This window comes from Solea solea, chromosome 6 (genome assembly GCF_958295425.1).
Source record: "Solea solea chromosome 6, fSolSol10.1, whole genome shotgun sequence".
NCBI classification, from domain to species: Eukaryota; Metazoa; Chordata; class Actinopteri; order Pleuronectiformes; family Soleidae; genus Solea; species Solea solea.
In genome coordinates, this window is record NC_081139.1 from 19111212 (window position 1) to 19124827 (window position 13616).

A 13616-nucleotide genomic window follows, 5' to 3' on the forward strand; every position below is an offset into this window, starting at 1 on the left:
TCCATCATTTTGAAAGGCAGAATCTGTACTGACAGCCTTTTCTTCAAACCAGCTGCAGCTGATTGTTTTGTTTATTCCCAGTGTATTTGTATGTGTGCAAACACATTCTTGTGTAAATTTATGTGACTGCTGCAAAAATATAACCATGTGGTCCTTCTTTCCTGTCAGGTGACTTCCACCTGCACCTCAGCATCAGATCTGGTACGTTTGCATCTACAGTATGGTGATTTGCTAAAGTCTTAGGCCACCACTAGACCACCACTACATTATGTGATGTTTTACATATTGACTGGAAAGACGTGGCTGAAAGGTCGTATATGTTAGCAAGGTTCAAATCATAAAATAGCTCAATAAACACATCTTACCAAGGACATTAACTCAGGTTCCACTCTAGGTTTTACTGAACCATCTTTCTGGTAGGGCTGGCCAGAAAGTTATCATGATAAAAATAAGTTTCAAATCAGTCAATATTAAAATTAATATTTAATAGTAGCTAATTAAAGGTCAGCGAACCTCATTTATTTGGGCAGAAAACTTTATAGAACTTAGACCTGACCAACTGATGCAACCCCTCGATGGAAACACTGCCCCCACACACTCAACCAGCAGACAATAAGCAAAATATTAGAGTATGTGACTTTTTTTTGGCCAGGCAGTGTATTATATAATGCTGATCAATATCTTTTATTAATATAGAGTATATATATATATTTGTTTTTCAGAGAGGTTCCACAAAATCTTTATCACAAAGGAAGAGAGGCTCCTTACCAAGGTAAGACAAATAAGACATCAAGACAAAAGAAAATATTAAGTATGTAAAGGTTAGTTATCTTCATCACTTAATGGCACTGATATGATATTGGGTTCTCACATATGTCCAGGAGTAAAAGTGTGGAACAAGTAATGGAGCATGTGATGGAGAACCACTACGACTTTGACCTCACCTACATCACTGAGCGGATCATCTCTGTCTTCTTCCTGCCTGACCTGGAGGAGCAGCGGTACCGCCGAAATCTACAAGAAGTCGCCTCCATGCTGAAATCCAAGCACCAGGACAAGTTTCTGGTTTGTAATAAAACTTAAGTCGCACACTTATAAACTCCATGTTGTATGGGTTGCCTAAAAGGCCTTTTTGCACAGCAGCCATTAGCATAACAAACTCCCATTTTTAAGCCTCGAGATTAGCAATTTGGACACTGACATCACCTATTGAATGGTACAGGCTGTCAATCAGGGTATCCACTCATATGTGCGGCACTTATTGTCTATTTTACTCAGAACAGAAACATTATTAACAAAATCAACATCATGTTATATTGAAGAAAACCTGTAACTCAAAACTTGTGATGCAAAGTGGCTCATTCTACCTTTGTCTCCTATTCAAACTGACTTATTTTGCAAGTAGCAGTAATGGCTGTATCAATGTCTTTCCTTCCTTCTGGACACACTTTTTCAAAAATCAAGACTTTGTTCACTCATTGGTCAGAACAGTCTGAAAGTGCCCTGAAAGTGAGGAGGTTAAGGAACTCAGACGTCATTGTTTTGATTATTTAAATCTGATTTTCTCTACTGTGACAAAATAGCTGCTGTAAAAAGGGCCCATTAATGTAATAGCTGCTGTTTAAGGTTTCATTTTAGATAAATAAAAAAGCTTTGTTTATTTGTTGTGTCGCTGTTCATAATTGGTACTGGTTTTGGTCACTGATGAATAGGTCATTTTTAATGATCAGCGATTTTAGTGATGATATCTTACACTTTTGTACCATTTCCAGCTACTCAATCTGTCAGAGAAGAGACATGACATCACCAGGCTTAACCAAAAGGTAGGTGGATTGACATCTGTCTGACAACACAATAGAACACACATCGCTGTAGGAGAATGCAATACATTATCTGTACATGTGATCACTTTGGTATTGTCATGAAGTGATTTATTCAAAGTATTTTCCCATGTGATCTAGGTGGAGGACTATGGCTGGCCTGATCTTCATGCCCCGCCTTTGGACAGGATCTGTGCGATTTGTAAAGCCATGGAGACCTGGCTGAGTGCTGACCCCAGCAATGTTGTGGTTCTCCACTGCAAGGTTTATGCAGCATGAATTTGCATCTATTTACTTTACTGTTAAAAGTACAGTGTGTAACTGTAGGATTTATTGGCAGAAACTGAATATAATACTCATATTTTTATTGTTTGTTTATTGTAGCCTTAGAAAAGGCTTTGATATTTGCTTTATAGATGCCACCATCTTGCACCACCATGTTTCTATAATAGCCCACAACAGACAAACCAACCTTTCACATTTATTTACCATGCAAATAAAAAACAACTACAGTCTCACCATTAGATGTCACTCATTCTTACACACTGGACCTTTAAAAAAAATGAAACACAATGGCACAAAAAACCCAAAACAAAACGTCATAGTCACCTTGATTTGTGTCCTTACAGGGAAACAAAGGAAAGACGGGCGTCATCGTGGCAGCATACATGCACTACAGCAAGATTTCTGCTGGGTAATTTGACGTATTAATGTAACAAGCTACTCACTATATCAACATGTGTAAAGATTAATTCAGAATTTTCTCCTGCCATCAGAAATGCATTTCAACTCTTGCACCATTTAAAAAGGACTTTAAACATGTTTTTGTCACATTATGTCTTACCAAGTATATCTTAGTTTATTATGAGATCTTATTTCGCTGTGATATTGCCAGTGTTTAATATTTCTGCTTTTGATAATTTTTTCCTTTATTTAGACTTTTATCAATGCGTTTTAATATTTGAAAGTTAAAAAAATACATATCTCTGCAGAATGTATTAATAAACATAATCATTTTTAATTAATAAAGCACTGTATGAGATTTAGCACAAGGTTTCCAGATATTACACTGCTGGTTGTGTCCACAGTGCAGACCAGGCTCTCACCACACTCGCCATGAGGAAGTTCTGTGAAGACAAAGTCTCTTCTTCCCTACAGCCCTCTCACAACAGGTCAGATAATTATACCAGCTAGATTTCCGTTATCATGTATTTCCTCTTGCTCTCTGCTGTCGTCACATCTGTGCACCACTTCATTTTTTTCAGGTACATCTATTACTTTAGTGGCCTGCTGTCAGGTGCCATCAAAATGAACAGCAGTCCTATGTTCCTCCACCAGATCCTCATTCCCTCATTACCAAACTTCCAGGCTGGAGGAGGTAAGTTGTTGATTTTTGTTATTTTTTAACAAATTAATGTATACCGCTTATACAGGTAGACTAATTATATATATATATACAATATACAATCTAATTGTTTTATTATTGGTATAGTCATTCACAAATTCACAAAACAAAACTTCATTCAAAACAATATTGGACGTTTTTACCATAATATAAAGTTAATGTATTATTTTTATTTTAAATAGGTTATAGTTTTATAAAAAAAAAAAAAATAGACACATAATCAAATCATGGAGACAAATCATTAATTTTGTTCATTAAAAGTTTAAGTAAAGCGAACCTGTGTATTGTTCGTTTTTATTTAGCTCTTATATTTTATCAGATGAAGGTTTTTCCCCCGGATCTAAAGTTCAGCATTTGCCATAGAACAAACAATGTCACTTGATGTCTTATGACTAATATCCAAACATCTTTGTGTATTTACAGGTTTCTATCCCTTCCTGAAAATCTATCAGTCTCTACAGCTGGTTTACACGTCAGGCGTATAGTAAGTACACACTCATTTGTCCAGTTCAACCACTGAGCTTTTTTTTTCTTCACCTCCTGCGGGCAGACGTCTTTCCCGCCCCCTGTTACTTTGACAGATGTTGTCTATATAGGCCACTGACTGTGTTTAGGTATAGGCTGGTCTGTGTTTACATTGAAGTTACTGTTGTTTGCCAGTATTTTACTCAACTGAGACATGTTTTTTACTGGTTTTATGACCATTTTTATTCTGTGTGTGTGTCCAGTGATCCCCAGAGCTCCAGGTCGAGGAAGCTGTGTGTGACTATGGAGCCTGCATTGTTGCTAAAGGGGGACATTATGGTGAGGAACAAAAATGAACTGTTCCTCACTGGTTAGAAATGGCTGGAATCTTATTCATCGCCACACACTCTTTTGTGTCCCACTCACATTTTTAGTCACAAGCTATTACTTAGTGATTCCTATAGAAAGAACATTGTATTAGCACATCATTTACAAAGTAAATCTGCTTTTTTATCATCTGAGCAAATCAATTCAAACTCAACTACAATGACAAGATTTTCAGCTTGACTTTTTGTGCACAGGTGAAGTGCTATCACCGGCGGAGTCGAGCATCAGAGAGGGAGGTGGTCTTCAGAGTCCAGTTCCACACTTGCACTGTTCACGGAGCCCAGCTGTGGTTTGGAAAGACTGAACTGGACGTGGCCTGCACAGGTTAACAAACACAGGCTCATCAGTTGTTGAGCAGAGCAGAGCATATGATGACAGTGATTTTTAAGTTTTGGACAGTCATGAAGGAATCACATAGAATGTTCTGAGGGATTCAAAACGACTGTGTCACTGTCTCCCACACTCTTTGAAATGGGGCTTAATTTTTAAAGAGGTATGCACAATATTGTGCATTCCGCAACATTTTTGACAATTTTTTACTGCCATTTCTGTAATATCTTTCTTTCAAAAAAGGCAAATTTATTTGGTGACAGCAATATAATTCATCCTGACCCAGTCTCTGGGAATTAGACTATACTACACTGAACAAATGAGTGAACAAATGGTAGCGTGTATATAGAGTATATCTACTGTTTACAAGACTGCATAATTCAAGAGCTACTTATTCCTAAGTCAGTTTCTGTGTATTGTGAGACAAATAGCAAATGACAGTGTCACGTGTGATAAAACAGAGTTTCTTGTGCATGGCTCAGTAAGCAGTGAGTTCATGGCAGTTGCACAAAGTGCTGTATTTTATACACACACACACACAGGAAAATAAAAATAGATTTCTTTGAAGTCTTATGCTCTGTTTACTTGAGTCAGTTTGTTTAAATTTCCTAATTATTTCTATTATGAAAAGAGAGAGCAAATCTTTTTTGTTGTTTGTTGGTTTTTCTTCTTTACACTTTGTTTGCATGTGTTTTTCATCACTGTTTCTAGTTACAGTCAGGATATTTTAGTTTGCCTTTATGTTCATCTCTTCTGCAGATGACAGATTCCCCCCTGATGCTACTGTCGAGTTTATCTTCTCGAATGGGCCAGAAAAAATGAAAGGTGAATATTATCATTTGGTCTGTTTTGTCGCTCTGCTGCATCATGTGGTACATTTTACGCTCCAAATCCCTTTCACTATCACATCCAGATCTGGTAATAACATCCGTCTTGAGTTATCTGATCAGTGGCAGATCACACTATCAGTTTGACCGCTCCCTATTATCCTGAACACATCCTCAGATCTGATCACTGAAACCATATTTGGAGGTGGTCTAAAGAAAAATGTGGCCACATTCCTGAGCTACATGCATTTAATCTGTCCCTAGAGCACATTAGAGACCTCCTCCTCAGCCGACATAAGCACTAATATATAAATTTATTTTTAGTCACTACCAGGAGAGCAACACTTATTTTTGATTAATTTTTTCTAATGGTGAGAACATCCGCATGAATAGAGAGCTTTAATTCACTAAAGCTCCTCAAATCTCTTTTTCTCTCTCTTCTGTCAGTTGCACTCACACATACAGATGCACACGCACACTCAAACATGCTGACAGCAGACACGTCTGTAGTCAGACTTGTTAGAAACATAATTTTAAATGCCTTTTATTCATATCCAGATCTGATCACATGTGTTCAGAGGATGCATCCTGACTCATTTTAATTCCAGGTGTGAACAATCGTATTTAGTGCTAATACCAGATCTGAACAAGGCCTACTTTTCCAATTGCTTGACATTGTAATATCTGTTTTCCAAGGTCGGGAATATTGCAAGAATGATGCCTCTGTCAGAGTGGATTATAACACCTCAGACGCTGTGGTCAGATGGGATTCTTATGAGAACTTCAACCTACACCACCAAGACAGCATGGAGAGTAAGAACTATTTACAGACATAATATTAAAAAAAGTAAGCATTGCATTCATGTTGGATTCACACGTCACCACAATGCTTGACAGTGGGCAGGTCTGCTGTTCACTGCTAACAGGTAGCTAACAGACGTTAACAGAGCAGTTTGTCATTGCTGACTATGTAGCTAGAGTTGCTAATTTTGCGAAAGCAGTGGTTATGTGATGTCCGCCATTGTTGGGTGCACTTAAACCGACACAAACATCTGTAATGGGGAAAACAATCTTGTCCAAGAGCTCAGTTTGGGCTGTGTAGTGTTTGAGCTTGATGCTTAATGGGATTTGTTTGGCTGACACTTGTAAAGCTAAACATTTCTGCATGCAACTCGAGCAAAGAGTAGCAACGGACACACACTGCAGTTTGGCGACTCTTGATCCTGCTCCAGTTAAAGTGAAGGAGAAGTGTTTCAGTTGATGCCTCAAATGCATATGTGTAAATCGAGTGCAAGAGGGTACAATTAAACATAACATACATAACACACTTCCTTCTTATTTTTACCAGACATCTCTCATACGAAGGGCCCTCTGGATGGAAGTCTGTACGCACAGGTGAGGAAGCGACGTGGGCCAGGCTCCACCGCTTTGGCAGCATCTCCAAATGGATGCCTTACTCGCAGCCCAACAGTGAAACCCCAAACTCTGAGCCACCCGCAGCCTCCCACCTACACCAGTAATCCCAATCGCTCTTCACTCCCCCCTGATCCACTGCAAGATGCTATTTCACCAACAATCTGCCCCGAAAGAGGAAACACCGACTGTCAAGAAGCCAGAGCACGAGACAAGACTAGAGGGAAAGAAAAGGATAGGGAGACAGCAATTTTAGATGATGGAGACCGTCTAAGTTCAGGTGGCTTGAGGCGGGAGCACTCATGTTGTAGTCGAACAAGTGCAAAGTGCAGTGATGTGGGACTGGAGAGGGAGAGAGGGCCCTGCATTTCTAACAGTCACTGTCTCGGACGTTGCAACAGCACCAAAGTGCACCCAAAAAGTCAAACCCTTCCTGCTTTGCCTTCCAAACCTGTGTCCCCTCCTCTGAATCCAGCTCACATAGAACTCTGCCATCGTCATAGTGCCCACCCTTTATCTGAGGTACCATGGGAACGTCCACCCCCTCCCCCACCCCTGCCCTGTCTCCACAGACCATACTACCCTTACTCTGCCCCCGAACATGCACACCCACACAGTCTTTCCCTCCCGATGTCAAACAGACTCTGCAGTGGTGAGGAGATTCACTTTTTCCATTATCCCAACCACAGCCCATCCACTCATCTCTCCCATCAGTCACTGCCCTCCAGTCATTACAGGGAAATGTTCTTCAGCTCTCCAACACAGTCCTCTGGTTGCCCCTGTCGGGACTGCTCCAACAGGCGAGACTCAGTCAGAACATTCCAACCATTACACCCAGACCAAACAGAGAGCCTACACTGGTCCCAGGGAGCAGGGGTACAGCAAACAAGAGAGGTGCCCCCACTGTGGGAAAGTGAAAATCCATGGGAGGTGGTGAGAGACACAGAGGTCTGGCAGTGCAAATCAGCCACACCTTCGTTCCAGGTCTGTCACTCCTCTTTGGGTCAGGGCTCAAACCAGGAACAGCCCAGGTTTGCACCTGCATCTCACCAGAGCTACCATAGTCCCCAGTCTTTGGTGGATGTGCGGGATGGAGCCAGCAGTGGGTACCACACACCTCCACAGCCCCGCCACTCCTGCCCCTGCTCTCCTTATCAGTCGTCCCCAGCCGAGAGCCACGAGAGCCGGGGTTATGTCTCAGGATACCAGTCTGGGTCGGCCTCACCTCTGCCTGCTAATAGCCCGTCTCCTGGGAGAGTCCAGCTGCCTGAGACTCCCTCTAGATCCAAAGAACAGCAACATAGTGAAGGTGAATGATGTACACTGTCTTAAACTGAAATAGAGTATTTCCTTCCTCACTCTGACATTTCATAGGTTTTTCCTGGAACTCGAAACGGTCAATTTGAATAGAAAATGTATTTCTATGAGAGTTGAAAATGTTTTGGCTAATTTATATACACTACTCAACAAAATATATAACATTAGTCACATCGTTTTTAGATATTTTCATGCAGAAATGTTTCATATTGTATCTTTAAATGTTTGCCTCAGATTTGTGAAATGGTTCTCAGTCTAACTGTTAAATAGATGCAAACACTTGTTAAACTTTAAGTGTTTTTTTTTTCAACTTTTACTCATGATCAAAACTTTAATTATCTGATATTCTATCACAATAATGATACATTTTGACAGTTTTGAAAGTGTTTTATCGTAATAATGTTTTTGTCCAACGCTTCACTGAAATAACATGCTTCTTTTATTTATCATTCTTATACCTAATTATATAACTTATTTTTCTGACTGTTTAAAGGTGAATAAGTGGTGTCTTGTTTTATTTCTCCTGTCAAAGTGGAAAAAGCCAAAGCTGTTGTGGAGGATGACGTATCCCACGGTTCAGATGGTAAATCAGACTCTAACGGCCCATCAAGTACTCCTGGACTGGACTCTGATCATGACTACACACTCATCGGTAGCAACAGCCCCACACACACTGAAGATAGGTGAGTGAAAGCCATTGATATGCATTCATTTTGGTTTCATTCATGAGCCACAAAGTGTTACAATTTGTGTGAAAATGCAACTGACAGACAGAAAAACACGTCAGTTCATCACATTCATCAGTCAGATCATTCCATACTTTCCAATACTTACTTACTTTATGTGTAAATAATTATCTTTTTTTGTTTGTCATGTCTCCAGTGTGACTGCTGACAGCCCTCCTCAAAGCCAGGAAAACCACACACAGCTAGAATCCTGCACAAATAGCATCACAAGTACTGCAACAGCATTAACAGTCATACAAACCCATACTGTCAGCATATCTGGAAACACCCCACAGTCATCAAGTGAGCAGAATTTGAGTATGGACAGTAAGACTGGTGCAGCTAAGAATGCAGGAAATGCTGAAGGATCTAACCAGTCACATGCTTCCCGTTATGCTGCAGTTGTCATCCCCCCCGTCCAAATGCAGCTCAATGGTTCTGCTCTGCCCAGTGATACCCCATCCATCTGTAGCAGGAATGTTACTGTTAATTCTTCAACCAGTCTCAATTCTAGCCCCTCCACCACATCCCCAAATTCTCCTGTTAGCTCCCCAGAGCCTCAGTCGTCTCCACAGCGCTCCCCGATGGCTACAGACGCAGCAGGGCACAGACTAACTCCGGACAGAGACAGCTCAGCCGACAACAAACCTCCGTCACCTGTGCCAGATGGATACAACACACCCACATTTCCATTAGCATCCTATTACTACCATTTACTGAACGTCCCTCATGTCCCGTACACGGGTTACACTGCAGTCACCATCCCCGCTTTCCAGCCACCACTCCCAGAGAAGAAGCGCCTTTCCTCCACTGCAGGATCTCAAAATGGACACAACTCTCTTCAGAGAGTCTCCTCAGCTCCTGTCCCAGCACACCACGTTACTTTCTCTCCTCCAGCGGGGCAACAGAGACGAGGCTCTGCACAGTCAAACTCCAAAGACGAGGCAGATATTCGGGTTAATGCCAAGTTTGTCCAGGATAGCTCCAAGTACTGGTACAAAGCAGGCATCTCCAGAGACCAAGGTGAGGATTGTATACAAAAGCAGTGTTTGTATTACCAAGCAAGTCAGTCTTCAGTGAGCACTGAAGAGTAAGAGATGTTGCTGTTTTCCTCTCTCCACAGCTATAGCTGTGTTAAAGGACAAGGAACCTGGAACTTTCCTCATCAGGGACAGTAACTCCTTTCAGGGGGCATACGGACTGGCCCTGAAAGTGGCCACCCCTCCTCCCAATGCCAATTCCAGTGGCAGCAAAGGTATTCATTATGAATGTTGATATTATGACCTGGCTGCCAATGGACACATTAAAAGCACAAAGAGGAGAAAACACTCAGGAAGCACAAACCTCCACCTCTGCTTTACCGCCAACATTCCCAGAAAATGTAATCCTAATCTGTTAGTTTACTATTACACTTATGCTGCTCAGAAACAGACAGATTTTGTTAAAACACACACATCCTCTTTGGCAGAGGAAATAAAACTTAAAATAGCAAAATACTCTTCTTCTAAGACAGTCGACTATTTTTCGGGGGACGCGATGTCGTATTTAGCAGTCATTAAAAGCAATAAAAACAAATACTGACCGGAGAAACCTTTACTTTTTGAGTTATGCTGCTCAAAACAGACAAAAACCTAACCTCGATAAATTGAGTAGATGACTGAGTTTAATTTTGCTCTCTCACAGTCAGGGTCCTTTATATGCTAGTTCACTTTGACTTTTGCATAGAACAGAGTCTCCATCAATATTCTATTCAATTTTCAATTCTGTTCAGACCTCATTTTGAACTCACAGTCCAATAAACAAAAAATAAAATAAAAACAAAACATTGAAAATACAGCACATAACACAAAAAACTCACCAAAGTACCTTAACAACTGTACTATTAAAATAGTTTCTGTTAAACCTGGGCTTTTTCTGCCACTTCATAATTTGAGACAGAGCCTTATCCATTATTATTATGATGATGCGTGCTTGTGTATGTAAATTTACTATAGCCTCCAGAACAGCAGATGCTACTAATGGATCATAGGTTTACTGTGTCTGTTTTTGTTTATGTTTGTGTATTAAATCTAAAATTTAAAGAGCCACAGCAGGGAATGATGATGTGGTTTTGATGAAGTCAGTAAGGTCACTCGTGTTCTCTGTATGATTTATCATACGTTCTCATGACTAATGCTCTGCAGCAAACCAGTAAGCTTGACTTTTCATCACCCTCTTTCTATCCTCTCACCCAGTAGATCCTCTGGAACAGCTGGTGAGACACTTCCTCATCGAGACCGGCCCACGAGGAGTGAAGATAAAGGGCTGTCAGAATGAGTCCTACTTTGGTCAGTTATGTGGTAGACATAAAGTGCTTTCTTTCTTCCTAGTTCCTTATTTTCTTCCATATGATAAGCATTAATTATTATTAATGAATAATTTCTGCACAAACACCAATTACTGATACTAAATTTGACCTCTGCATTTAACCAGTAGTGAACACACACAAAGCGAGCACTTATTTGATCCCGGGGAGCACTGGGGGGTTGGGTGCCTTGCTTGGGTTGCTTCAGTTGGTCAGGTCTAGGTTCAACAAAGTTATGTGCTTAAAAATGAGCTCCACTTAATAAACCTATTTTTACTGAATGAGATGGGTTTTCAGACATATTCCAAGTGATTGAATTGTGAAAGAATGGTTCAGGGCAGATGTTTCAAACATGTGGCCCGTGTCCCGCCCCACCACTTAATATCAAGTTATAATGAGTTATGAGTTATTTCTCTGTGTTTTAAAATGTACAGATTCATTTTGCATCATAAATAAAAAAAAATGTATTGTGAACTCTATAACGTTCCGTATCAAAGCAACCACTTATATATATATCAATATATCAATTCCAATTTTAAACAGGTGGACTTTTTCACTTGACTGACCCCCTACTGACCAGACTGATGACGTTTTTCCACTATATAGTACCGCCTCGGCTCAACACAGTGTTTGTAGCTTTATTTTGTCCTTCTGTCTTCTGTTTCAGGGAGTTTATCAGCTCTGGTGTATCAGCATTCAATCACTCCCATCTCTTTACCTTGTGCCCTTCGTATCCCAGAAAAAGGTAATATTTATCTTTATCTGTATATTTTTAAAGGTCCAATGTGTTGCTTCATTGAACACACTGTACCTTTGAGATTAAATATCTGTCTTTTCAAATGATTCTACTATTTAAGGAGGAATTAATTACTACTCTTCAAAGACTAGTTGTCGTTAGAATAGTTATAGACAGGGTTCTTAGTAAGTGACACAGCAGTTGTGAAACTGAAGATTTTGATGTTGCAGATCTGGTTGGGGAACTTCAAGAGACGCAGAGTACAACAAGCACCAGCACAGCAGCTGATCTCCTCAAACAAGGAGCAGGTATCACATGAGTCTCAATTGTTTATGGTGATTTTGTTGTCATATGAACTTTCATAGGACTCACATGTAGTGCAGTTGTGTCTTGTGACCAGCAGAGACCGCTGAAGAGTCATATTTACTTTCCCCTGACTTACCCACACTGTAGATATTTTTACTGTTTACTAATCCATGTTTTCCTGTCACTTTGTGAAACAGCCTGTAACGTGCTTTACTTGAACTCCGTGGAAACTGAGTCTCTGACGGGACCGGAGGCTGTTTCCAAGGCAACTAAGTGCACTTTGGCTCTGAGTCCACGTCCAGTGGCAACGGTGGTTCACTTCAAAGTGTCGTCTCAGGGAATCACTCTAACGGACAGCAAAAGAAGGTGCATCCTGGTCACTGCAGCCTGACTACTTATCAACAACACTGTTAATGACAGGCCACAGGTCACAGGTTTCAGTAATCCTGGCTGGGCTGAGTTCCATTTAGCTTCCTCAGTTAGAGAGTCCATGCTGGTTCAATGTTACTCTGTGCTGACTTAGAGGAACTGAACAGATCCTCTGTTAAAGCGATCAATCGGTCATTGACTGAAACAGGAACACACTGAAAGCAGAAGATTAATAGTGGGATGTCTAAACTGTTGGTTAGTACAAATATAAAATGGTCATGTCACATATCTGGAAATAAAATTAATTAAAATGATAAGAAATTATATTTGGCAGCTAGATATTTAAGAAGTATCTCAAAATAATCTCAAAAATCGGCTGTTTAACACCATGTGTTTATGTGAACATCTGATATATATATTTACCAAATTATAATTATTTGCCAACTCAAAATATGTTACAGATCTGGGGTTAAATCTGATAAGTGTTGGGGGAGTGCATTTAACATGAATCTTTTGAAGAGAAAAAATAATTTGGTACTGTACGGTAGCAGTAGTAGGGAGACTTTATTTAGTCACAAAGATGCAAATATCGACAAAACAAACACACATGTATAGATAGACATTCATTCAGATAAAATAAAATGTGTCAGTTGATTTAATTTTTTATTGATTCATTATTTTGTTTTTTTTCTAAAAAGAAAGAAACATTTGAGAAGATAAGAGCGAATGCATCTGTTCATTTTATGTATAAGGCGGCATTTGTTATTGCAGTATGTGCATCAGTGTGATTGAAAAATGTCATCATTTTGTTTACAGATGATTGTTTGTGTTCACACAGGCTGTTTTTCAGGAGACACTATCCAATTACCAGTGTCACTTTCAGCAGCCTTGACCCGCAAGACAAAAGGTTTGTCATTGAAAAACTGATAATGTGATTTTTAATAAAAAAACATACTGTACCATATGTACCATACCACATGTGCTTGAACATGTTAGTGCTGCTCAAAAAAGTCAGTAACAAATGTGTGCTTGCTGCTGCTCCACAAATACGTCTCGTATTGGCTTATATTTCACAGATATAAGTTGTCTCTCTGTGATGTGCTGGTCTGCTGTTTTCACTCTGAGACCCGAATGAACAGTGCTGGTCGTTGCCTGTATTATTTACAAGAACA

At 40.1% G+C, this 13616-nt stretch overlaps 1 protein-coding gene across 4 annotated transcripts in view; it reads left to right on the plus strand.

Moving 5' to 3' along the window:
* Positions 1 to 13616, plus strand: part of LOC131460960 (tensin-2-like) — a 35810-nt gene that overhangs the window by 19292 nt on the left and 2902 nt on the right. For 3 of the 4 annotated variants that reach the window (XM_058631898.1, XM_058631900.1, XM_058631901.1), the window contains 22 exons: positions 169 to 201; positions 723 to 772; positions 882 to 1065; positions 1773 to 1823; positions 1962 to 2084; positions 2450 to 2514; positions 2909 to 2992; positions 3086 to 3198; positions 3649 to 3709; positions 3954 to 4029; positions 4272 to 4401; positions 5167 to 5232; positions 5931 to 6047; positions 6583 to 7956; positions 8497 to 8647; positions 8847 to 9712; positions 9813 to 9944; positions 10924 to 11016; positions 11701 to 11778; positions 12000 to 12077; positions 12273 to 12441; positions 13283 to 13351. In XM_058631898.1, coding sequence (XP_058487881.1) covers positions 169 to 201; positions 723 to 772; positions 882 to 1065; positions 1773 to 1823; positions 1962 to 2084; positions 2450 to 2514; positions 2909 to 2992; positions 3086 to 3198; positions 3649 to 3709; positions 3954 to 4029; positions 4272 to 4401; positions 5167 to 5232; positions 5931 to 6047; positions 6583 to 7956; positions 8497 to 8647; positions 8847 to 9712; positions 9813 to 9944; positions 10924 to 11016; positions 11701 to 11778; positions 12000 to 12077; positions 12273 to 12441; positions 13283 to 13351 — 4163 coding nt within the window. The remainder of the gene's footprint in view (positions 1 to 168; positions 202 to 722; positions 773 to 881; positions 1066 to 1772; positions 1824 to 1961; positions 2085 to 2449; positions 2515 to 2908; positions 2993 to 3085; positions 3199 to 3648; positions 3710 to 3953; positions 4030 to 4271; positions 4402 to 5166; positions 5233 to 5930; positions 6048 to 6582; positions 7957 to 8496; positions 8648 to 8846; positions 9713 to 9812; positions 9945 to 10923; positions 11017 to 11700; positions 11779 to 11999; positions 12078 to 12272; positions 12442 to 13282; positions 13352 to 13616) is intronic. The other variant, XM_058631899.1, reaches the window with a different exon arrangement.